The 25,271-nt window shown below is 39.5% G+C and overlaps 1 protein-coding gene across 3 annotated transcripts in view; it reads left to right on the top strand.

Annotated features, from left to right (window-relative positions):
* Positions 1 to 41: 41 nt before the first annotated feature.
* Positions 42 to 25,271, top strand: part of MAD1L1 (mitotic arrest deficient 1 like 1) — a 379,577-nt gene continuing 354,347 nt past the window's right edge. For 2 of the 3 annotated variants that reach the window (XM_030002286.2, XM_030002288.2), the window contains exons 1-9: positions 42 to 138; positions 1,688 to 1,841; positions 3,140 to 3,280; positions 5,074 to 5,253; positions 6,691 to 6,815; positions 7,504 to 7,585; positions 8,861 to 8,991; positions 10,200 to 10,314; positions 11,266 to 11,327. In XM_030002286.2, the coding sequence (XP_029858146.1) occupies positions 1,692 to 1,841; positions 3,140 to 3,280; positions 5,074 to 5,253; positions 6,691 to 6,815; positions 7,504 to 7,585; positions 8,861 to 8,991; positions 10,200 to 10,314; positions 11,266 to 11,327 (986 nt within the window). In that variant the 5' untranslated portion in view covers positions 42 to 138; positions 1,688 to 1,691. Of the gene's footprint in view, positions 143 to 1,687; positions 1,842 to 3,139; positions 3,281 to 5,073; positions 5,254 to 6,690; positions 6,816 to 7,503; positions 7,586 to 8,860; positions 8,992 to 10,199; positions 10,315 to 11,265; positions 11,328 to 25,271 lie in introns of all 3 variants that reach the window. The other variant, XM_030002287.2, reaches the window with a different exon arrangement.

The raw sequence follows: 25,271 nt of genomic DNA on the forward strand, positions 1-25,271 counted from the left end.
GGGATTGCGCGCCTACTCCCGTCGTTACGGCGGCCGGGGCCGCTGTTCTCGCGATAGCTGGGCGCGAGTTCCCGTGAGATCTCGGCGCCGGGGCGAGGAGGGAGATCCAAGCGGGGCGCGCGCCGCCGCCCGCGGCCGGTGAGTGAGTGAGTGAGGGAACGTGTGAGGGCGGGCGGGGAGGCCGCCGGCTCCGCTCCGCTCCGCTCGGCTCGGCCCGGCCCTCCCACCCCGCTCACCGCCCCTTGGCCGCCGAGCCCGGCGGTGTGGGAGCGGCGAAGGGAGGCTGTGCCGTCTCCCCGTTCCTCCCACCCCCGGGCGGCCGCTCGCCGTCCCCGAAGCGGGGCAGGGCTGTGGTGGCCGCCGAGGCCCCCGCTCTCCCTCTGCGCCCTACGGGGAGGGTCTGTGAGGGCGAACCCTCCCCGCGGTGCCCGGGGCGGCCCGGCTGCGGGGGAGCAGCCCCCTGCCCGCCGCGGCCGCTGCCGGGGGTTGGGGGGTCCCTTGGTGCCTTGGAAGGGAGCCTTTGCCGAAGGGTTTTCTGCAGCGGGGAGGTGGGAGGGACGCGTCTTCTTAATTTTTAGCGCTGTTCTTAATTTCAAAATAGGCTTGCTGGAGCACAGTTACCTGTTGGCAGTGGTCTCTCTTGAATTTATTTGCTTGTGGTACTGAAGTACTTATTTTGAATAAACTTTTTCGTTTGGGTTTTGGCTTTTGCGTTGCCTGCGTGCTTCTGTTATGTCTCCTCTTTGTGATGATATACATCCAAAGAGTAAATGCTGTGTTAACCTGAGACTGCATGAGCCTGAAAGTTAGCCCCCACCAAGTCTGTGTTTCTGGTACAAGCCTATGTCAAAGTGGTGGGGTTGCCTTTCCTGGTCCTAACCTTCTTCTATGCTTCTGGGGCTTTGTGGGGCATGCAGTCACTAGAGAGACTCACTGAAGGCTTCCTCAAGGCTTTTCTGAGCTCCAGGCATGATTTGTTTTTGGCCTTTTAGTTATTACCCTTCCAAATTTGAGGGAAGAATTGCAAAACCTTTTACGTGACCAAGGAGGCACCGTTTTACTTATAGAAGCGACCTGTGAACTTGGGAAGACTTGTTGCTGCAAGTTAGGTTCCAAAGTGCTTTTTGGAAACCAGAATCAAGTTGTGTAGAAGGAAGGTTTGCTGCTAATAGGGAATTAGTTCTCATCAGCCTCAAACGTGTGGAGGAAGAGTATTGAGTTCTGTTTGTTAGAGTTAGGTGCTGTAGATTTTCATGTCCTACAATGTTAACTTGTATCCCAGAATCTATCTTGATTGTATAGGAGAGGAGAATTCAATTTTGTATGACTCATGACAGCTCTTAATTGTACGCTTATGGGCTGAGATTCAGGGGAGAATGTACTTAAATAAAATCAAACCATTTCAGGTAGAAAGCTCAGCGAAGAACAGGCTGTCTTGCATCAGTTTCTCATTTCAGAGACCTACAGCTTCAGCCGTGGTTGGATAGTGTTTTCTGTTTCAAGCTGATCCCAGCAGTGATCTGTGGATCCCAGCAGTGACTAGCAGATTAGGTTTTGTACCCTGTAAATTGGAAGACCTTGCATTTAGTGTTTCCTCAGGGCAGTGGTGTATCTCTTTTTAGCAAAGCAGCCGGTATACAGCAGGTTGCTCTGAACGTTTTGCTGATGACTTTCTGTGTATTTCCAGAGCCATGGAGGACTTGGAAGATAATACTACTGTCTTCTCCACGCTGAGATCCCTCAACAACTTTATTTCACAGCGTATGGAGGGGGTGTCTGGGCTGGCTACGCCAGGATCTTCTCAAAGCTCCTTACAGATTCAGTACCAGCAGAGAATGCAGGTGAGGTGTCTTCAGCTTGGTGATGCCTGCAGTATCATTTCAGTGTGGTTGTATATTCCTTTTGATTCCAGGAATTGGGATCGATTTCATTAAGATCTGACCGTTCTTTCTAAAATTGATATTCATGCAAGCTCAATAATGGAAGCTTGCTTTTGGTCAACATTCTAGAATCTTTAAATTTTTTTAAAATGTCAGACATACTTATTTCTGTTTTGTAAAAATTTAAGAAAGGTCCTTTGAATTTCTTCCCTGGTAGTTATATCTGTATACCAGCTCAGGAAATTAAATTGTAAGTTGTTTTCATATTGCTGAGCAAAGGAGCTTTGTATCTGCTAATATTTTTCTAGTAAGTCACTTTGTTACCTTTTTTCACAATCTTCCTTAAAGTTTCTTTGCCTGGACACATACAGGAGACTTGCATTGTGCTATGGCTTTGATGAGCTAACCAGTTGTGCTTTCTTGTCCACTTCTGTTCATATCCATGTGGTTTTTTTGACTTTTTCCTGTAAGCTGCCTCATGCTCGTAAAGCGTGACGTAAGTTGACATCTTGGATCATGGATGTTTTTTAGGCTGGAATGAAGTTTCTGTATTCTGTATCTTAATATAATTTCTATTTCAGTCTCTAAGTATAAAATAAGCTTACTTTCTTTTTAATGTAAATCTGCTTTGCATTTGGAGTGTTGACAAAATTCTACGCATTTTCTGTCTGTGGTACATCTCTGGTTACAGAGATGGTTAGAGGAGACTCGCTGGTTAGACAGTCTTCATTAGCTGTGTGTTGAATGTACATTGCTTAGATGTGAGGTATTCTGTTAATATTGTCTGTGCTCTAAGGTAATTTGAATGAAAAAAATGAAGCGTAGTGTGGTAGCAGGTAGTGGAAAAATGTTACTTTGCTCAGCAGTTAAATTTTGTGGGGAGCATGATCTCTGCTTCTTGATTAGCTGCTGTTACTTTTATGAGGCTTGGGGAGTTCATAATTACCTTTTTTTAGATAGAGAATTACATTTTGTCAGAGTACCTCTAGAGATTGAATGAGAAATTCTGAATTAAGAACTTGAAATTTGCTTCTTTCCAACTAACGTTGATTTGATGTGGGTTTCTGAGTGTGGTGTTGAACTCTTGGTTTCCTCATCTGCAGTTGGTGTGAGAAGTACCACAAATACGGTGATAGTTTCCTTGTAATTTGTAAAATGGCGTGCAAGTGACAGCTGAACAGTACAGGGTGGGAGATACTGATATTATTGCAATGCTGTTAATGGCGTGTAATGTCCCTTTTCACACATGAACTGGTCAGTTGGAAGAACAAGCTGGGCAGATCCACTCCAAATCCCAGCTCCTGCAGGTGGAACGAGAGAAAATGCAGATGGAACTTAGCCACAAACGAGCTCGCATTGAGCTAGAGAAGGCAGCTAATACCAATGCCAGAAACTATGAGGTAAGTATGATGGTTGCAGATGGCTTGATATCATAGGCCTAAGTCAGAACATATGTAGTGCATCTACGTTGGTGTTTTAGTTTGGATCAGGGATATACTCTTGATTTCTTATGTGCTGTGCTTTGGTTTGCAGTGGTGTGCCTCAGAATGTGTATAGTCAACATTTTTTGGATGAAACTAAACTGAAAGATGCAGTCCAGGAGCAAGCCTAGTGTTCTCCAACTGATAATGGACACTGTCTTCAGAGCAAGACTTCAGCAAATCCGTAGTAAATGCTCCTGGAATGCATTTACTGCATTTGGCTTTACTGCAAATGTGGTGGTGGTGCGGGTGTCAAGTTCCCAGCACCAACTGCTTTGCTCTACAGATACCCTTGCAGTACATTGCACTAACTTGCTAATGTACACAAGAGTGTGAACATCGAAGCCTTGTTTTGTTGACAAACTATTGATCAGACCACTATATTCTGTTAGTTTAGCACTGAAGTTGTCATGGGTAGCAATAATAAAAGGGATTTGTTATTTGTTTCTCCCAGAAGTATTTAAGCATTTTTCTCCCAGTTGAATTTAAACTTCTGCTGGCACAATTGCAAGCATTTAGCTTGTGTGACTGTAATTAATTGGAATGGCAGCAGTGCCAACCATGCACTGTCACACAAGAGAGCTTGCACTGATAAAAGTGAGCCTCACTCAGGGACTAATAGCTTTTATTGGTTTCTGGTTTTATGCCCACATATGTTTGCTTAACTGTGTTACTGAAATAAGTAGTAGATCTGTGGGTTTTGTAGCATAATAAAGGTCTTATATGTGTCTGATTACTTAAAAAGAAGTCTTTAAAAAATAATAAGCATGTTTTGTTGTATTTTACAAGAGTGCTGGGTGACAGATTTAGGTGTAATTGTGAAATACTGAGTCAGTGACTAAATTCCTTGTTCCTCTGAAGTCAGGTGATGTGGGATTAAACCACAAAGAGTTCAAACTGGAATGTAGCTGAGTCAGTCACAGAAACCCTTGAAATACTGGTACAAAAAAAGGGAGCAGCACTAATCCAGCACTGTGGTAATTACCCTGCTCAGATTCTGTGGGTTTTTTTGAGTCATGTGGATAAAGGTTTTAGGAACCTCACATTGCTTTGCATAATCCTTGCTTACTATGTAAATCCGTGTCTCGATTTGCTTTGATTAGCAAAGCAATTTACTACATGTTTTTTCAATAAATGTTAATCAATTTGTGGTAGGAATAAACTGAAATGGTGTATGAAAGGTTGTCAGAGTCCAAAAACATTTATTGTATACATTGATAATACCGTTCATTTAAACCCCATTTCTTTCCTATAAAATAGTCTCATAAATTTCCAGAAGTTGCAGAGGGAAGTTTGTCTTGTTAACCCAACTGTTGAGATCTGAGTTTCTGAAAGTCAATTTGCTATGCATGGGTCAGCTTTAAATTGAAGCATCAAATATTTTCATCTTTGATCTGCTGGAGAGCGTGCAGTGGAGTCTGCGAAGCCATGTCTGTATTCTCATATTCATGTCTCAGTCTAAGAGATTTGGAAGACTCCATCTCTTAATTTTCTAGCTCCGTTGCCCTGGGTAGTTCCTTGACACTGAGTTGCTGCTGGTATGATTTTTGCCCTTGCTAGTGCAAAGGTTAAAGCTATGGTCTAAGTAACATTGCTGCATGATGATGCCTTGGTTACCACAGTAATGAGGAATGGAGACAGGAGAAACAAAACTGGCTTCACCTTTGTGCTACGTTCTTCTTATGTCTCTCTCAATTTTTTTTCTTTGCAAGCGAGAGGCTGACCGTAACCAGGAGCTCCTCACACGCATAAAGCAATATCAGGAAAGGGAAACAGAAGCTGAAAATAAACTGAAAGAACAAATGGAGATGAACAAATCCTATAAGAAGAGCATGGAGACAATGAGTAAGAAGCTGCAAGAGAAGGAGAGCAAATTAGCTGAAGCTAATGAAGTAAGAACAGAGTAATTTTTTAATCTGTTTGTAGCTTCAGGTGACTTTGCAGTTCTTGTGAATTGAAAATACCCTTTCTGATTTAAAAAAAAATATAAAATTGGAATCACTATGTTCATCACCTGGAAATGAATAAGCCCTGGTGGTGTGCGTCTTTGCTGTCAAAGTTTAGTACCTAACCAAGTCCAGACATAAGTGAGCAGGTCAGAAGATGTTGCTGTGTTAATTAACAATGAGAAGAGATTTCTTAGACAAGTTGATATGGAGAAGGAGAAAAGAAGTGCAAGGCAACATACAGCATCTAGGTTTAGAAGTCAGGCTACATGACATTGAGTAAAGAAAGGGGAAACGATGGAGGACATAAGATGGGAAGGTGTTCAGGGAAGTAGGGATAACTGTAGAGTGGATGAGACCAAAGTTATGTACCAAGTATGTCTTCTGAAGTGTCTTAAATGCCTCTGTGTTCCACTGTCGAATGAATGCTTGGATAATAATTTCAGTTCTTTTGGATGAACAGACCATCTTCTCAACCCTCAGCCTTCTCGGATATCGTTATAGTTAAGTTCAGCTAGTTCATTTGTAACTTTTCTGTTTAATTTGGTTTCCTGCACCAGTTGTGGATCAACAGCTACTAAGTCCTTAAGCCTTCTTCCTGCCTAGGCATTCCTGGAAATCTATCTATGTGATAAAGCAGGTCAACAGATTTAACGTGCCAGTTATCAGTGATAAAAACAGGGAGACAGTGATGGCATGTGAGAGAAAAAAAACCTATGTATGAAATGTGTGCAGCAGTTCTATTTCTGTATTCTTTTTGTATCCACATCCATCAGTATCAAGATGAGAACCCTACATGTGTCTCTATCTAGAAAACGCCCTACATATGTAATGTTTTGAGATTTTTCTCTTTCTCTCTGTTAAAGGGAGCTGAGTAATGGCTATTTGAAGCAAATCTGTGAATTTTTATTTAGAGTTAAAATATTTAGAGCAAAAATTTAAAAACTACTGGTCTCTACTTTTAAGGAAAGCATAATACAGCTGGTATTTGGTTGAGGCAAACCCAGACATTTTCAATTTTGAAACCCAGACAAAATATATTTGGAATGGTTGTGGGATAATTTTTTTACTTTAATATATACACTTGTGTTTTATCATCATTTAGCTTTGAAGCTTGATATTTTCCTGTCAGTTTGAGGTCACCCACTTAATAGGTAATGGAAATGACAATTTGGGTGACACATGAAAGCGACTAAATGATTTTCTCTTGCCTTTGTTTTTGAGGTAAGTTTGCAGGTCTGAAGGTTTGCAAGAGGTGGGATTATTTCTAGATTCAGTGTTTGTACTTTTTAGTTGGATATGATTTCTGTCTGTCACTATCCATAATGTCCGTCTTGGAGAGTCATAGCCTTGTGTGTTTATTCTTTCTTTCCATTAATTCAGACAATCACTATATTAAAAGGGAAAATATCAGAGCTGCAATGGAATATAATGAATCAAGAGATGCAGATGACAAGCCAAGACTCTCAGAAGCAGGAACTGATGGAACAGCTGGATGTTCAGCAAAAGTAAGCAGGGGATGAATGACTGTAGGGAGAAAAAGGCAAACAAAACTTCAGTCTTCTGCAGCTGTCGTCACTCAGAAAACTTTCAACAGTGCTTGATTTCCGCTCTTCAAAGGGGTTCTTTGAACTGGATGTGCAGGTTATAACTGTTGTTTGAAACTAGCTCTGAGGTGCAATTTAATTGTACCTTGAGAAAAAAAAAATACTTGAGCTTAAAATCTCAGCGATGTCTCATGTTCATGGTAGAGAGTTAACAGAAGGCATGTGGGTGGGAAAGGCTAATCTGAACTTTATAGACTGAACAGAACAAAAATATCAAGCCTTAAATCATAGTTGAGGAATAGTTGAAAGATATTTTTCCTTGCTTACTAAGTTCAACTCTTCAATTTCAAAGGTGCTCTTTATTTACTGTGAGTGTATATTTGTTGGTTTCAGAGTTAAGGTGGCTTGATTTTTTTTTTTTTTTTTATATTTCTCAAGATGCATATTTTTATTAAAATGGGTATTTTTGTCTCTAAATTAGAGAGAGATGGTATGCGTGTGAAACTGTGTGAGAGACAATCTTCTATAACAGTACCATATACCTTGTTAGTGGTGGTTGAAACTGTTTGTCAGAGATACTTCTGCATGTAGGTTGTTTCTGGTACGTGATTCCTGGGTGGTAAATGGCTCTTGTGTCTACATTTAATAGAAAATGGCAAGAGGCTAGTCAGCAAATCCAGACATTGCAAGCAAGCCAATCCCTACTGTCAGAATATGAACAGAAGATTAAGGTAAGTAAGAAACTTTGTGGCCTATATAAAGCTTTAATTTTTAATTTATTCCATGGACGAACGGAACAGCTTTTTTTAAAAAAGGACTATTGCAGAAATAAAAGGTTAGTCTGTCATATAAGAATCTGATCTGGTGGCCAGCAAGAGCTGAAGTTGGCTAAATTCAATTGGATGGATGAGGCTACCTACAATTAGCTAAATTCAATTGCATGGACTAGGCTACCTACAATTAGCTGTAACGTGATGTTCTTCACCTTTGTTGTATCAATTGATTGGAAAAAATACCCACCCATGCTTTCTCCATGGAAAGGTGATTTATATCCTTATGCAGTGCTCTGGAGGAATGCTCTGTTTGGTCTTGTGCCAGAGCACAAGATTGCGTTGCAAAAGATTGCTTCTAGAGCAATCTTTTTTCAAATGGTGGAGGTTGAACCTTAGCAGCTACAGTTACTTTTCTGTTTCCCAGAAAATCCTTCCTCTGGAGTTGAGATTAGCTCTTTTAGAAATTAGTTGCAAAGCTTTCAAAACCACACTGATTTAAATGTGAGTATAGGGATGCTTTATGTTCTTTCAAATTAACATGTAGGTTGGTGGGAGTGTAGCTTTTACACTCGTCTTATCTTCCTGGGAGAAATAGATGTGGAGAGTTACTTTGGTTTGAGCAGGTGCTGATAGTGGCATTGCCTGTGGTTGGTGTCAAGTAAAGCTGCACTGAAAGCCAGCCACGTTGTCGGTTCTGCAATTGCAAGAAGAGACTTCCTCCATTGAAGGAAAAGGTCGGGAAACAGGATATCAGACTGCAATACAGCTCTAAATAAACTTTCCTTTTTTTTTTTTTTTTTTTTTTTTTTTTTTGAGGAAAAAACCCCAACGTTTATCATAATGCTAAAATGCATGGTTGTGTTTCTTTTCATTCCTAATTCTTGCAGGCGATCCAAGTGCCCCTCTCTACACTTCATTGACAGAGGGATAGAGGACAAGAAAACCACAGATTTGGTTTTGTCAATAGAAGGAGGTCCTTTTAATGATTAGCAGAGATCTTTTTTTTGTTATGAACTTAGGGTAAACAGGTGTAGAGAGGAGGCCAGCCCAGGTGTTACAATTGGAACAAGAGTCATCCCTAGTTTGAGCAATGGATTGGACTAGATGACCTACTGAGTTTCCTTCCAACTTTATTCAAGTCATTGATTTGAGTTTAAAAAGTACAATGGAGAAGTGGCTCTTATGAGTTCCATGTTAATCATTGCTGTCCTCTTGTCATCCCATGTTTTCCAGGATCTGGAACAGAAGTTCTCCCAGCAGGAACACGATGCTCTAATTGTCAAGAACATGAAGGCAGAACTGGCCCGTTTCCCAAAAATGGAGCGGGAATTGCGCCAACTCAGGGAGGAAAATGCCTACTTCAGGTGAAAGAAGGGTTCAGTTGTTGAGAGGGTTATCTTGTGTTCTTCTGTACCTGCTACAATTGCACTATAGGCACTTTCAAATCCCTCTATTGGGCTTTGATATGGGAAACTTTAGAAGGATGTTTAAATATTTCATATAAATACTGCATACGAATTGAGCAGTGTTGTGATGGTTACTAGATGAGAGGATTTGACAAGATCTGGGTAATCTTCCTGAACACAGCAAGAGCCTCACAGAATGTGTATTGATTGTTCTGGATAGTGATATCTGTTTGTTAGAAAAAAATTCAATGTTTAAAGATAGTGATCAACTCTATACAGCTTTGGGAAAGAAATCCTTGTAGAGAGAAGAGACAGCTGAACATTTCTTTAATAACTGTTTTTGCTTAGTTATTGTTACTGCTATTTTAAGGGCCTGTTATTCCAGCATAATGTTTGGAAAGTCTTTTGTTTAAATTTCTAAAGCTCTCCGATATAGCTGTCGGTACAGTAGACTTTCTGGGTTTCTGAAGTGGCAATTAATTTGAAAAATTAAATTCCTAAGTGCTATGAAATAACTTGCCTTAAAGTTTTTTGTTTTTTTTTTTTTTTTTTTTAAGGGTAAACTTAATTTCCATCTTTTGGTGCATCTTTAAAAAAAAAAAAAAAAAAAAACAACAAGCCTAAATTACATGAGTGATCTTGCCAGCTTTTTCTTATTCTAAAATTAAGTAACTTGGCTTTGTTCTTGTTATTGTTTCATTATCATTTTAAATTTCTTATCTTGGAATCTTTTCTCATGCTTGTTTTTTGTGCACAGAAACATGATATCAACAGATTAAAGGTCATTTTTTAAAAACAGTTTTATCTCACCTTTGCACACCTCTATTAAAGTAAAAATAAGCAGTCTCAATGCTTGCTCAGTCATCACAGAGTACTCAAAAAGCTGGAGTGTCCACTGCTTGCTGTTTTGCCAATTGGTAAAGCAGATACAAAGCTTCAGGTTGTTTGGACATAATTAGGATGGCACTTAGAGTAGAAAAATATCAGTGCAATAAAGCTGCAGTTTTTTTGTAGCAGTGGCTTTGCAGTGAAGGTTGTAGAAATGAGTCAGTTGAATGTCTGTTCAATGTCATATGATTCCCTTGTAATTCCATGTGTATCTGGAAGTTTGTGAGAGTGAATTGAGTTGTATGGCTCTTTAATTGTTGTCTCTCTTTTCACCATAGGGAAATGAAAGAAAACAATGGATTGCTTAAAGAGGAGGTAGAAGGTCTCCAAAGAAAACTGGAACGCTATGAGAAAGTCCAAGCACAGCTAGTGACTGTTGAATTGGAAAATGAGGTGAGGAGCTGGGAACGTTTGGAGGGCGAGCAGAATAGGGGTTTCCTTTGTGTCCTGTCTGTCTTTTAGGCTCTTCCTGTATCATGTTAGTTGAGATATGATACCTGTTTTAATTAATGGGTTCGAACCAGGCATTCCCAAACTTAAATGTCAGCACGAAGGGAGCTATGGCAGTAAAGGTGAAAAAGGCAAAAGGATATCTACTGTTCAGCTGGAGATTTTGTGTAAAGAACAATCTCATCGTAGTGTCTTTTTTGGCCTTGCTGTTTCTCTTTTACCTTTCTTCTGCTGGAAATGCTTTTTTTGGCGTTAAGCTCTTCCCAGACATGCTGTTGCCGAACAGGCACATGGTAAGGACCTTGATACACGCTTGGATTGCTGCTAATGCTAGCAGGGCCAGAATGTGGTCTCAGGTGAATAAAATTGTCTTGCTTCCATCCCACCCTATATCAAGCATACAGCGAGTTGTCAAGAGATTAACCTAATTGTGTAAACTGCTTGATCTGCAGAACTATACTGGTGTCTGATCAGGTTTAGATAACACTATCTGATATTGACTGAAAGTAAAAAGTTATGGGAGAAACTGGAAGAGGAGAAATGGGCACTTCAGCTGCTACAGAACCAGCATTGAGAATACAGCTTGTTTTCTTCTCTGCTGCCAAGAATCTAGTCTACTAAGGTCTACAGTGATGGTAGCTCACAGGGTTAGATAATCTATAGTGCTGAAGTGTAACATGGGTTCTGTGTGTCATAGAGCTGTGGTGACAAGGAAAATGTTTGTGAGGGCTGGAGAATGGCAAACCAAAGCGCTAGATAAGCAGATAATGAAATCCACAGGAGGAAAAGGAAAGACACTGACTTTGAATGGAGGATTATGAGAAAACTGTGTGGAAAATGAGCTGTTAGAACATTTGTCTGTGTCTCTAATTCTTCTTTTGATTTCTACTTTAGAAACTTCTGGGAAAATTAAAAAGCTGGGAGAAACTGGACCAGAGCACTGGCTTGAGTATCAGGTATGTGCTCACAGCTCTGGAGGAAGCTTAAACCACTTTCCTTTCCTCTTCATCATCTTATCCCTGAAGTGTGTTGGTCATACTTTCTTGCTATCTCTTCTTCATGTGGAAGCTCTTACATTACTTTTTATTACATATGAGAAGAACGGTAAAATACACAGTTATAAAGTATCTTTGGGAACTAACAAATGTTTTTCACTGAGTCAGCTTGACCAATGTCTCTGAGGCCGAGGTTCAATTTTGAGTTCTTTGAACTTCTTGAATATAGCTACATTCGTGTTTAGTTAGAGATTCTGCTAGCTTAATAAGTGAACCTTTAAGAATTTTAGGATATGTCCAGAGAAGAAAATGCATGTTACTTGTGACAAATTGTTGTAAATATGAGTTCTTTGAAAAGTGGATATCAAAATAAACTGCCAGATCATGTTGTTGTGACTTTTGTTCCCTGAAGCAGCTGAAGAACAGTTAACGACTTAGTTATTTTGTCAAATGAGAAATGGAGTAAACTCAGTTTCTTATAAAAGGGGGGAAAAAAACCCCACCCTCCTAATGGTGTTTTGTAACACTAGCTAGTCTTTTTGTGTACTGTTACTTAATGACTCTGACATCTGGAGCATTGAACCAGATTTTTTAAGGTCTCTGGTATGTATGTGGTATAAAGAAGGGCTGGAAATGGTACATCATCTGATCATTTTCTTCCACTGCAGAAGGTTTTCTGTGTAGCTACAGTGTTTTTATGTGTCATACCTTTCAGCACTGCTTTATTTTCTCTAAATATTTACATTATTGTTACACTAGAAGGAGAGATGTTTCTTTGTAAATAACTGTCTTGATATGAGTGTTATAGTACAGATCACCTTTCATATTGGATCAAGGCCTGAGCTGCAACATGAACTGCAGAACCTAATTTTACCAATTTTTTTTTTTTTTTCCATTCATTACACGTGCCCAACAACAAAGCTATGTCTGCACACTGCTGGGATTGTTTGGAAGTGGGAGTGTTTGGATATGCATGTATGGTTTGGGCACATTACTGCTTCATGTAAAAGATACTTGTGTTCAACTTGGGAAAGCCCCCTTAATTTTCTCAGTGTTTTCTGTTTAATGAGGATAATGAACCTTTTTCTAGAGGCATGCTAGTAGGTAGCATGCTTGAGATTCTCTCCTGCATCTGCTGAGGATACATACATTTAGATGAAGTTAGAATTGTGCTAAATCTCCTATGGCAAGGAATGGACAGAAATAGTACAAATCCTTTTCACAAAACCTGTTCTGTCAGACAGTGGGGTAAAAGCTTTTTACTTACCTCAAGCTGTTAAAGGTTTAATGAGGTAATTTCACACTGGGAGAGAAATGGAACCAAGTGATTCTGCCTGTTGAAGTCTAATAACTCCTTCATTTAAAATCAGAATATTCACTGTAAAGTGTTAGGTTTTTGATTGCGCCATATTGTTTAGTGCTATTAATGGCATCTTCTCATACAGAAAAGGGGATTGCTCTTGAGAAAAATAATCTTTTGCATGCAATTGTAGCAAGTGGAACAGGATGATCCGCCTCCCTTCCCCCTGCTTTTTTTTTCCCCTCAGACTTCTTACAGCATGAATTACGTTAATTTTCAGTCAGGGTTATGAAGATGATGAGATATCGTTGTCCCAGTTATGTTCCTGGCGTATGCTGTTGGTAAAAGTTCAAGTTAATTGCCCATCTCATAGTAGAAGAAACTAGGAACAAGTTGGTTGGTTGTCCCAAAGAGCCAGAGCAATGTGCTGTTTGCTAATAACTAGATAAGGAAGGAAAAAGGGAATGCATTAGGATTTCTCATCTTTTCTTATCATGTTCTTCATTGGTACAGGGAATGTAAGGGAAGTGCATACAGTGTGTGGTGTTTTAGGAGAGGATGGGTTTTCATTTCCTCCAGCCCTTCCACAGGGCTTGTTCTGTGTCTGCTCTCGGTGGTTTCTGTTCACTGATTGCCTGGTCCCAGCAGGCTTCTTGTCAGATTGGCTTATGATCAGACCTTTCAGTGTAATTTTATGTAATAATACTTGGAAAGGAGGTGCAGCTTTTAGGACTGTGGTGGTAATCCTACTGTTTTTAGTACTGGTATCTTTTTGGTAACAATGAAAGAGCTAAGTGTTTCTAATGCTTCACCTTTTGCGGGGGGAAACAAGTTCATTAACAGTTTACTCAAAGGCTAATCTTATGTTTGCTAGTTCTGGATTCTACTTGTAAGCTCCTGGGTTTTCCTCTTGCTCTCTTAAACTATGGAAACAAAGACAGCTTTAGCTCTAGAGCACGTTGGTGTGTTTGCATTGCTGTTGTGCAGTGTTCTGTCCAGAATTTACCCTTGGAATTACGCCTGCCTTACACAAATGTTATATAATATACTTGTCACCTGCACAATACCCAGATAATAAAATAATACACACCATAGTTATGTATGGTTCATGTGTAAACATTATGAATCTACATAATCTTTTTTGTGTTCAGTTATATGTCCTTTTGATATCTTGATCTTCTTCCTGCATACTTTACAGTATAGTTGGCTCTGTCTTTTATCATGGATGTAGTTTTGTCTTGTAGGTCTTTTTTCCATGTTACTGTTATGCTGCCAGGGATTTTCATGCATTTGTCATGTGTTGCTCTGACTTGATACTCCTGCTGTAGGATTTGGTTTCAACTGTAAAAGGAAAGAACACTAAATTTTGAAATTCTTGCTTTGTGAGTAGAAAGTCCTATTTATTTGGGAGTTTACTCTCTTTGAGAAGAATATTCGTGCATGGCTGTTGTAGGACTTTGTTATTAGAAAAGAGTTGTGTGGAGAAAACAAGCTGCTTATACTCTGTCGCTCCAGGATGTGCTGATGCAGTTTGTTTTTCTTCAAAATCCGGTATTTGTGTAATTGAGTTGTTGACCATCTTCACTGTCATGTTAATCACGATGGACCTGGATGTTTTTTTAGAGTTGGACTATTAGCTTAGAGATGTTTTCCAGGTAGTTTCTTGACTGCTATTATACAACATGTATTTTAACAGAAAAATATTTCTGGAAGGTTGTGTGCGAGAGAAGGTGGGCGCTTTATTTGTATGACAGTGTGCAAAACCATCCACGAGATGGCATTCTTTCTCCTGCTGCTGGAGAAAACTGGTTTTCTGCTCCAGTCTGGCAGGCTCAGCCTGATGTGCATACCATCAGCTGGGCACCTTAAGAAGGGTCAGCTAGTCTGAGGAAAATTGTTCACTGTTGCTATCAAACCTTTTAAAATCTGTTTAATGCTACATGCATGCTATCACTGTCTCCTTGTCCAGTACTTAGGGTAGTAACTTGGTATGAAAAAAATCTGTGCATATTTCTCTAATGGCATACAGAGTAGAGTGTTTTTCCAACCAGCTCTGTAAACTTCATATTTACACCACACATCCTTCATTTTGTCTTGTTTAATAGGAGTTCTTCACAGCCTGGTTCTTTCCTCCCCACCCAAAGCCTTAGAATTGCATCCTCTAGAGCAGCACTGTTATTGTTCTGACTTTCCCTTCTGCGGCATGTAGAATATACCCAAATAAAATACGAGGGTTCTTGTTCTGTGAGCTTTTAATCTAAATGAGCCTTTTTTGCTGCTGCTTGTGTATGTTTGGCTGGTATTGCCTTTGTCCTCTGATGAATTAGCCAGGTGATTTTGCTATCCATAAACAGATATACCCTGGGGTACAGAACGATGCAAAATTATGTGCATCAGGTATGTTTTAAAGATGAGGCAGTTAGTAAGTGAGATACTGATAGTCTTTGATAGCAGCTGACAAGGATTAATGCTAAATTTGTCTTTATCCATAAGTGGCAGAAAACTGCAAGTTTTGAAAAGTTGAAGTTTTTCTGAAAAGTTATCCAAATTTGTGAAGGCTGACAGGTGGACCACAAGCAACAGCTTCAGAGGAGTTTTAGTCCAAGCATTTTTTTTTTAGAGAAAATATAGTAATGTGTGATGTGGGGTTTGTTGGTGTTTTTTTGTTTGTTTGTTTGTTTTTGTTTGTTTGGGTTTTTTAATTTGTTTTTTGTTTTGCATTTTTTAATTGGAAGTAGTGACTACTTGAAGTTTTTACATTTTCACTTGCTGGGCTCAAAAATCTTTGTATACACAGCAGAATTATTTTATATCAGTGATAGATTTTTGGTGTTAATCAAGGATTGGAAGGCGATCAAATATCTTGATAATGACCTATTTAAGTAGGTCTTTGCTTTTTGGGGCACCATTTTCTGTTGTACGTAGTACTGTCAGCTCAGGCTCGGTGTTTGTGTGTGGAAGATAAAGCAAAACATTTTGTTCATGCTGCTTTTCAGAATCAATTTGTTTTCCATGCCCGTCACAGTGAAGCAATGGAGAGATCAGGTGTCTTTTTCTGAAGGGCCATGGAATACAGTGTGGAAATTAAAGGTGAGGCTGACATATCAGAAAGAAAAGTAGCGTGCTTGGACTCTTCTGTGTTGTTCAGAGGTTCCAGTTTTGGTCTTGGATGTTCTTGAGTTGCATCTAATGTGGTTATATTGGAAAGCAGGTCTCGGCCCCCTGATGCCTACAGTGTAAGGCTGACCTGGAGGAACTCTTAGGTTTAATGAAGCATGGGTTTGGACAGTACCTATAGTCGTCCTTCAGTCTGCAAGGGTAAATTTAGTTGGCTTCAGTGATGATATCTCATTAAGCTGCTGTAGCAATTTTGCATGCTTGCTGTCCAGGCCTGTAAAGAGAAGTGCAGATTTGACAGGAATTCAGGCCAATGCTTAAGGACCATAGTGGAGTCTGCCAGCTGCAGACACTGATCTGCTGACCTGTCGCCTAGAGCCAAAGAAGTGAACCTGTTAATGCTGACCTGGTTTTCTTTCTGAAACATCTGTGGGCTGGCTGGCTGACAAATCTTGGGGACTAGCTTCCTGCAATGTCTGAGACCAATTAAGAAGAGGAGATAGTGTGAATGTGTATGCATTTCCTCTCTAAGAAAGGGTTTAATTAAGTGGCAAGCATCTCTATTTAGTACAGTGGTTAGCACAGTTGTAATTTGTAATTACACAGGTGCTACACTCAGTACGGGAAGTCCTTCTATGCGGATTCTGCTTTTGGAGTTGGGGGGAAGGGAGGAGAAAGGGTGGGAAAAGGGAATCAGATTTCTTGATTCTGCATTTAGTGGTGGATTAGTGCTCCTTTTTTTCCAGTGAATAGAAGAGAAGGGAGAATATTGGAGTTCTCTACTTTCCTTTTTGAATCTTGATTAACTATGCTTAGCTACTCTGCACTCTCTTCCATCCAAGGCATTGAATATCTTTGCAGTAGTGAATGAAGCTCATAATCTTCTCCTTTCTCACAAGGTAGTAATTTACCTTTCTCTGAATGTCCATTATGAATAAGTGGTTACTGGTTTAAAAAAAACCCAAAAATTCTGTTGACAGATATACAAAGCGGTGCATGTTGAAATAATTTGAATTGCTCATGTGCGTTTCTGGATACTTAATTAACTGCAACCAATCAAGACAAGACTGGGGGTTACTGTTGCTAGTTCCAGTAATGCCATAATTCTGGCATGATTGCTCCCTAGTTGAGCAAATAGCTTTATTGGAGTAGTCTATTGTAGCCCTCTGGTCTTTTGTCACCAAGCAAGAAATCGATCTAATTAAAAGCATTTGATGCTGGCTGCTGTCAGTAACTGTACCACTGACCTGAACTTAAGTGCTATTTGCTATGTTTGGGGGGTTGAAGGGGTGGGTTTATCTGGGTTGGCTAATGGTGGCCCCCTACTTTAGACCTAAGTCACTAATTGGAGAAGAAAATCAGAATTAGCATAGTCTGAGGATATTGAAACTTCATTTTGTACATCTAAGTTTTATGTAAATAATTGTAATTTATGATCTGTGAACATACTGAAAATTGCATGACTGCTGTTTACCAGATTCCCAGTGTAAAACAAGCTGTCTCATCACAGTGGGAATTCCCAGGGCACCAAAAAGGGAGATAAACGCTAAGTAGGGAGAAACACTAATTAAAACCCCCCACAAACAAACAACAAAAACCAAAACAAAAAAAGAAGCTGTGCTTATTAGAGAAACTTTTGTAGTTATGAGGTCTCAGCTTACATCATGGAAAGATTATCTGGTGGTGTCCTGTATAGACACAGTACTACATTTTACAGTAACTTTTAGGAGATTAATTTTGTCATTAAAAAATTTGCCTTCCACTGCAGTTGAAGGTTTGATAAATGTTAAAGAATTCACTCTGTGAAGAGGGCTGATGTAGCAGGTCGCTAATACTCTGCAAAATAGGGCTTTCTGCTGGCTTCTGAAGAGGGATTAATGTCGTGTGAATCTCTTGTGTAGTTCTGCCAGGACAAGTTAGTCTCAACTTAGAGCAGTTCTGCTATTCCTGTCATGTGAGGCTTCCAACTCAAGTGTCTGTGTGAAAATATTCTGTTCCTACCTGGTACTTTATGGTTCTGTGAGCACTGCAGCTGAAAGACATGGTCCTGCATAGCAAAAAGTAATCTAGAATGGAAAACAGCTTTCAGCCAGATCAGTTCCCTCATCAGGTTTACTGTGTGGGTGCATAAATAATTGTGCTTATCCAAAGTGGGGCAGAGGAAGTGGCAGTGAGCAGCCAGGGTTGGAAGGGATGATGAGGACAATCGTTGTGTTTATTTAGAAATAAAGGTTACGTGCTTGGTATTTTTAGGATTTAGTATGTGTAAAAGATGAAAGCATTGCTTTAAAAGCATTTAAAATCTTAAAGAAGTGCCTGAACAGTTCCAAAGGGGATCTTTGTCTTTAGAGAGTGAGGCAGAAGTTTCCAGAGAAAACTAATTGTGCTTGCCTTACAATAATTGTATGTGTACTGAAGCCACCATTCTTTACCTAGAGAAGTCTTGGAGGAAGCTGTCACCTATTGAATGTGACATGCAGCATATGCTGGAGTATTGCTCTAAGGTCTTTTGTTCTTCATTATCCTGTTATCGTATGTTAAAATGTACATTATTCTTCACTTTCCACAGTGCCTTAGTTTTTAGCTTTCCTTGACAGAATGCTTTTCATGCGTGGTGGGGAGAAAATGTGCCTTTGTCATCTCAAAATCTGAAGCTCCAGTTTTCAGAGTAGTCAGAATGCAGTTTTGGGAGAGTTCAGGCCATGTTTGGGTATTGGTGGAAGGGAGTAATGTATCTAAATGTGATGTTTGGAAGCCTAATGTCAAATCTGTGCTTTAGCCAGGGTTTAGTCTTCTCCCATTCTCATGGTGTTGATCCACTTAATTTTAATATGGCAACCATCTGCACCTCTTTTCATAGATTTCTTAAAATATTGTAGGTCTGTTCCTGCCAGTACTTCACTGAAATGCTGGGCAAAGCTTCTTGCCATATTTTCCTATCTGATATTAATTTTCTCCAAAAATGCTGTACTTCTCTCTGATGTTCAAAAATATTAGTGTTCTTTCTCCTTTGCCATTAATGCTTTTATTTCCATTTGAATATATCAAAGTAATAAGTCTTGAGGCTAAAGGAAAGATAGGAAGAGTGTAAAACATAATGGATGAGCACCTGACATCTAGGTAGACTGAGGCTGTAATGTATAATCAGAGTAAGAAGTAAGCAAGCTCACATCAAAAATATGTCTGTCCTTGCTTTGCATTTCAAAGCTCTGGGAACAGTTAAAGAAACTGTCTTTCCAGGATCACAGATCTAGCATTCTGGAGACAGAGAAAACTACTGAACAATAGCTTAGCACACTATCCGTTGTCTTTGTTGAAGAGTAATTTGAGGAACTTCAGTAGTTTCCCTACAGGAACTGTATGGAGAATAATGACATCAAAGAAAAGATGGGAGATCCTTACTAGGGGAATAAGAACTTTATTTTGGAAGTGAAGATGCCAATGGACCCTTTTTTTTACTGGAAAATATCACTTCTTTTTCCATTGATTCTTTTTATCAGAATATACAGCATTGTCCCGGCTTGAATACAGGGTGCATTTCCCAAACTAATAAACTCAAGGCTCTTTTTCTGCTAGTAACAGGAGTGGGTTTTGGAAATGTGTGCTGGTGTTGTCTTCTGCATAGCGGGTGGTTTGTTTGCCACAGGGGACTCACCAGTCGGACACTTCATTTTGTGTTGCTGCCGTATTTCTTGCAAGTAGTGTTTGAGATGCTGTTGAAAAACAGTTGGGTAAAAGTAGCTTGCTTTCTTCCAGCATGTAGTGACCCATGTTATGTGTAAATGGCTTGAACTTAGGTGCTCACTCTGCTGTGAAGGAGAAGCTTTCAGAAATACAGACACTTTTATAAAGAGCCACTTTCCTTACATTAAGCAGTCCTGTTTGCCTTAAAGTGAAATTATCATTTAAATAGCAGAGACTAAATAGCAAGGGGATAGTTTGCTACTGTCAGAGAGCTCAAACGCTTGTGCTTGATTTTTATTCAGCCTCTCATTTGGTTATTTCCACAAACCCAATAAGCACTATAATCTCTAGCTCATTTTTAATTTTACCTTTCCATTTCCATTTGAGCATCTTTCAGTATTTCAGTTCTAAATTTTCTGCTGGCAAATTTTCACACTGTCAATGTGATATGTGTTCCCTCTCACTTAGATATGCAGTGTATTATACCTCATTTATCCCCAAAGTTTTGTTTTTGCAGGGAAACTTAAACAAAAAGGTAAAAATGGATCCTGTAGTGCTTATTGAGGATGATTTTGTTTTACTGTAGCAATGCCTTTTTCAAAACCCTTCTCAAAATGCACAACCCTTTTCTAAATAGAAGCAAACCAAAACGCTTCAGTAAGTTTTCAAACTCTTGTATTTTGCTACTCCCTTGTACTAGTGGTCACGTCCTTTATCTACAGGGCAAGGAATCTACTTTCTTCATTGGATCAAGGAGTACCAAAATGGATTCTGCCAGACTAACATAACAGCTTTCTTTGTCTGGAGAGTTGATTATCTTATCAAATAAAACACAATAGATCTTATTTATTTGAACTTCACTGAAACATTTGATCAAGAGAGCCACTTGGGAAAGTATAAACCGTGTGGGAGAAGATGGAAATTAATAGAAGAATCGTAGGGTGTATAAGGAATTGTTTAAGCATGGATAGATTTAGTATTGTTGAAAGGAAAATGCAAGGATAAGTAGAATTCCTCAAAGATTAGCCTTAGGATCTGCTTTATTTTGTATTTCTATTAATGGTTTTGGTGCAAAAATTTGGTGTGTTCTGATAAAACGTGGCTAATGATGCCAAGTTCAGAGGATTCATAAACACACAAAAGCTGGATATGCAGGACTGAGTGACCCTAAGGATTAGAGTGAAGAAGGGGGACAAAATTCAGTGACACAAAGCACAAGGCTCCATGGAATTGGGAGCTGAATACAGACTTCTTGTGTAAAATGTAGCACATGCAGTGGAGAGGACTAGAAGAACAGCCGTGTACTTCTTTACAACAGGATGGCTGTTAATTCTCACACATAGGATGCACCAGGAGAAAAACTTCCATGGAGGTGAAAGTGTTCAAGTGCCTCTCTAGATGGGAGGGAGATGCTTTTCAGACTTCTGGTCATCCACTGTGGAGGAAGATAGTGGGAACTAAATGCAGAAAAGGGGTGCTGGTAGGAGTCTGAGAGCCCCCTGAACCAGTGGTGAATGGAAGGACTCGCCTCCTCTAGCAGAGGCTGGCAGCAGATGTAATTGCTGCCAAGAAATACATGGATGGAGGGGAGGCGAAGGAAGGGGGATCAACACCAGTGAGAAAAAGAACCATCTATACTAAAGACTAGCACTGGCATTTAATTAAATCACTGTAACCTCGCCATGAATACAGCTAGAAGGAGGCTCTAACTTTTAGAAAGAGTAAGTTCTGAATGCAGCTTCCAATGGAGTCAAAAGTACGCAAATTACTGTTTTTACGCTGAAGCTCCACAAGGTTATGGAAGAGATGACTCGAGTTCATAACAGCAAAGGACTAGACAGGACCTAAACTAAAAGATCCTTTTCAGTCCCACTTTTATGTGAATGCATATGTACCAATCTGTAAGCAAGGGAATGGGCTTAATCATAGGAAAGGTAGAGCAGTATATTTTAGTGTGGAATTGCAGGTATTGTTTAATACCAGGGTTCTGAAAACTGCAAGACTGCAGTGGGAGAGGGGGAGGAGATTAGTGAATTAAAAGCAGACCATGTCCATCTTTCTGCCCACACAGAACAACTGGGAACAGGGACTTGAAGTGTGAGAACAGCTGACCTTTGTTCATGTTGAGAAATAAGAAGTTTGTGGAAAAATGCACTGAACTATTAAGAAGAGTTTATCTGCCAGTGTAGATAAGACCAAAATATGATTTGTATCATCTGAGAAGCTTTTCTGAGCCTATTTGGTGCAGGTTATCTTGATGGCGTTTTGAAAATGATTCACTCCTGGTTAGTGTTTAACCTCATCAATGCCTAGAGCAAGGATTCATACTTCTGATGGTAGCTAGGAAGGTGTTATTTCAATCGTTTGTTTTGTCATCAGTGTAGGGGGGAGTTTTGTACTGCATCAGCCAGGAAAGGTCTAATTTTCAGTTTTAATTGTACTTAATAGGGTAGCTAGTGTAGCAACATCAAGATGGGGTGGGAGAAAATTGGAAATGTATGAACACTAAACTGTTTCAGTTTTTTAGCATCTTTTTAAAATGCTCCTAGTTCCAACAAGCTAGCTTAAATGCCTTGTGATATTATTATGTAAGCCTTGTCCTTAAGCTTCAATCTTTACCCTCTTGGGACCTCTTTGCCAGTGAATATTTTTGACCAAAGCATGTCTTTACCTGGGCTATAATCTCTTTCTTCACAAGCTACGTTATTAAAGGGAATATGCTTGTAGATATACCTTTATGCATGCATTGTTTGGAGAGAAAAAATGACTGTGGCTTGTAGTAGCAAAAGCAGTACACAATATTTTCAAACATTTCTTAAAGGGCATAGCGAACTTGAAATGTGAGTTAAAAGATTAATGTGATAAGTGCCTCAAGGTTCTCTTGAACTAGCTGTGATTACATAAGTGTTGTTTGTTATTTTAAAATAACTTATAGCACAGAAATTGCCATGTTAGGTTGCATTATTTACTAATCCATCTCTGGTCCAGTGTCAGAGACAATGGTATCCTGGTCTAGATAGGAAAATCCAGAGTTACATACAGGACATGAAGCAGACTTTTAGAATGAAAGTTTGTTAACTCTCATCAGCATGGATTTTACTTAAGCATGAATATTTTTATTTGGTGTCCCCCCACATTTTTAAAAGTAAAAACTCTTCCAGATGTGCATACAGTAAATAGAAAAATGTTTTGCTTTGGTATTCTTTCAGTTATAATTTTTCTTATTTGAAAAAATAGGCAACAAAGTTGTAAAATACTAGAGAGAAGTGAGCTTCTTAAATTGCTGCTGTTTATGTAAATGATGCCTTTTTCTCTTGCGGTTCTGTTTGAGACAAAATGAAAAGTATTTTTTGTCTTAACCTTGTGATCCAATTTTACTAGGTGGCTGCTCCTTCCTCTACGTACAATGCTGTTAAGTGTGTTACGCAGTTTGGTATGGTGTATGTCTGTCTCTGTTCTCCCTGAACGGGTGAGGAAGAACTATAAGCTAGAAAGACCAGCCTGAAGTGAGGTGCCTGAATGACAGCACACAATGCACCAGGCTCTCTAGAGAATTGGGCCTGTGATAATTGGAAAGACTCCCATTTTGAAAGCAAAGATGGGAGGTGTTGGGGACTGAATGGATCCCTGTGTTTAGTGAACACCTGGAATCAGTTAGTGTCTGGAGCTTATTTTCAAAGTGCTGACCTGGACAGCTAAAATAAGAGCTCAGGACTCCTGTTTTCAAATTAAGCTTTCTGTGGGATTAGAATAGCTTGTAGAAAACGGAGCCAGGCCTTTTCAGCAGAAAGGAGATAAAACATGCCCAACAATTCTGTGTAGCCAAGGCAGTTAAGAGGTGGAGGTGTATGGAACCTTCTTTCCCTTCCTGCAACTGATGTAAAATGTAGGGAGTGCATTGGCAAAGCTTATTTTTTCCATTTTTTTTTTTTTTTTTCGGCCTAGTGGCTGCTGATGCACTAAAATGTGTTCTGCACGTATTTTGGTCATCACCTGGCAGCAAAATGTTTCTTCTAATGAAGTCATTCTGTTGCAGAATGGCATTCTTCTACGAGGATGCTATATTTTGGAATAGCGTGTTAGAAATCGCTGCATATTGAAGCAGCTCTCCACTTTTACTGCCTCTTGCTATAAACAGAAATAGGATCTGTCAGAGGGCCTAACCTTTTAATGTAGGTGCAGTTTTGGCTTTTCTGGAAATGTATTTACTTGAGATCTTGAGCATCTCTCCTCTCCTTTTCTAGCACCACTTTGGCTCAATCCTTAACAACCCCCTTCCTCTATGTTATTCTCAACTCTCTTGACAGTAAAGTTAACAATTGCTATGCTTCTTTGTGGGGAGTAATGAGCAACTATTGCAAGAACCATTTTCTAGCACAAGTTGTTCCTGCTGGAATTGCTTTTGAATTCTCATTACTTGTTTAAACTCTCTTCCAGAGATACTCTGATATGAACAGTGTAGTGAAAGGAAGATCAATCTTGTGAGTAGGAAGAAAGATGAAATTCTGGATTTTCCTGAGTTATACCCTGCTGACCAAGTTAATTTCTTTTCTGTTTTAATGAAACAATCATTCTCTTTCTGTGGTACACATAAAACTGTTCAGTGAGGGCTTGAAATCCTACTAACTTTTCGAAGAAGGACAGAAATAGGGTATCTGGCTTTGACTGAGAATGTATTCGGTATCAGTATCCTCAATTAGAGAAGTCAGATGCTCATCAGTTAGCTTGGACAGTTTTCAGTGATACTTCGCAGCTCTGCAATTGGCTCAGTTCAGAAGATGATGCTTTAACCTAGCTATGAATTTTTTTTACTCGGTTTTGCTAGTACATTTGCAAATAACATTTCTGACTGTATGCTCTTTGTATTCCCAGAGTTAAAGCTTTGTGGCTTCAGGTGGTTTTCTGCAAATTTAGCAGCCAAGGTTGATGGCATTGAGCCTATTTTGTGACAAGCCTTTCATTTAGGCCTGATGGCTTCCAGTGTGACTTTGGCAAAGACATCATCTGCCTTCTGGATAGCTGGCCCACTTGTCAAGGTGACGGAACACCTATCAGCTCGCCTGTCTGCAAGTAGCTGGCAAGGGGAAATGCAACTGGCACTTTGTAATAACTGATATATTTGGAAGACTGGTAGAGAGGAAGAGTGAAAAAGTGCTCTGAATTTGGTTTTTTTTTCCCAATTTGGTAGACATAGATCTTGGAAAATGCATGTGCTCTTGTCTATATGGCTTACGATAGCTGCTGAAGATAAACATACTGTTTCTCAGTGTCAGTCTTTTGACTGTAGTTAGATATTTAAAATAGCTTTTTTTCTAAAATATTTGTCTGTTTCTTGTATCCTGTACTGTTCTTTTCAATGATAGTGTGTCTAGGTCAGTAGAGTTTCAGAGAATCGTGGAATACCAGGTTGGAAGGGACCTCAAGGATCATCTGATCCAACCTTTCATGGCAAAAGAATGGTCTAGACAAGATAGCGCAGCACACTGTCCAGCCTAATCTTAAAAGTGTCCAATGTTGGTGAAGAGTTTGGAGGATACAGATTAAACCCTTAACTTTGCTTTAGAGTCAGCCATTCTGTTTTATGTTTTCATGATGTCTGTTGGTGAAGTATTTGCCAGAAGTGACTTTCATGGACAGACTCTAGTGCTGTATGATGTTAGTAGTTGAGTGTCAGACAAATATGGTAATATACAGTGTTCAAAGACACTTTTGTGTCTTAAGAATGTAAGGGCTACAAAATAAATATTTGGCCCTTCAGAACTGAAATGTCAGAAGGACAGTTACCAAAGTTTTAGCATCCATAT

Source organism: Aquila chrysaetos, chromosome 25 (genome assembly GCF_900496995.4).
Source record: "Aquila chrysaetos chrysaetos chromosome 25, bAquChr1.4, whole genome shotgun sequence".
NCBI lineage: Eukaryota > Metazoa > Chordata > Aves > Accipitriformes > Accipitridae > Aquila > Aquila chrysaetos.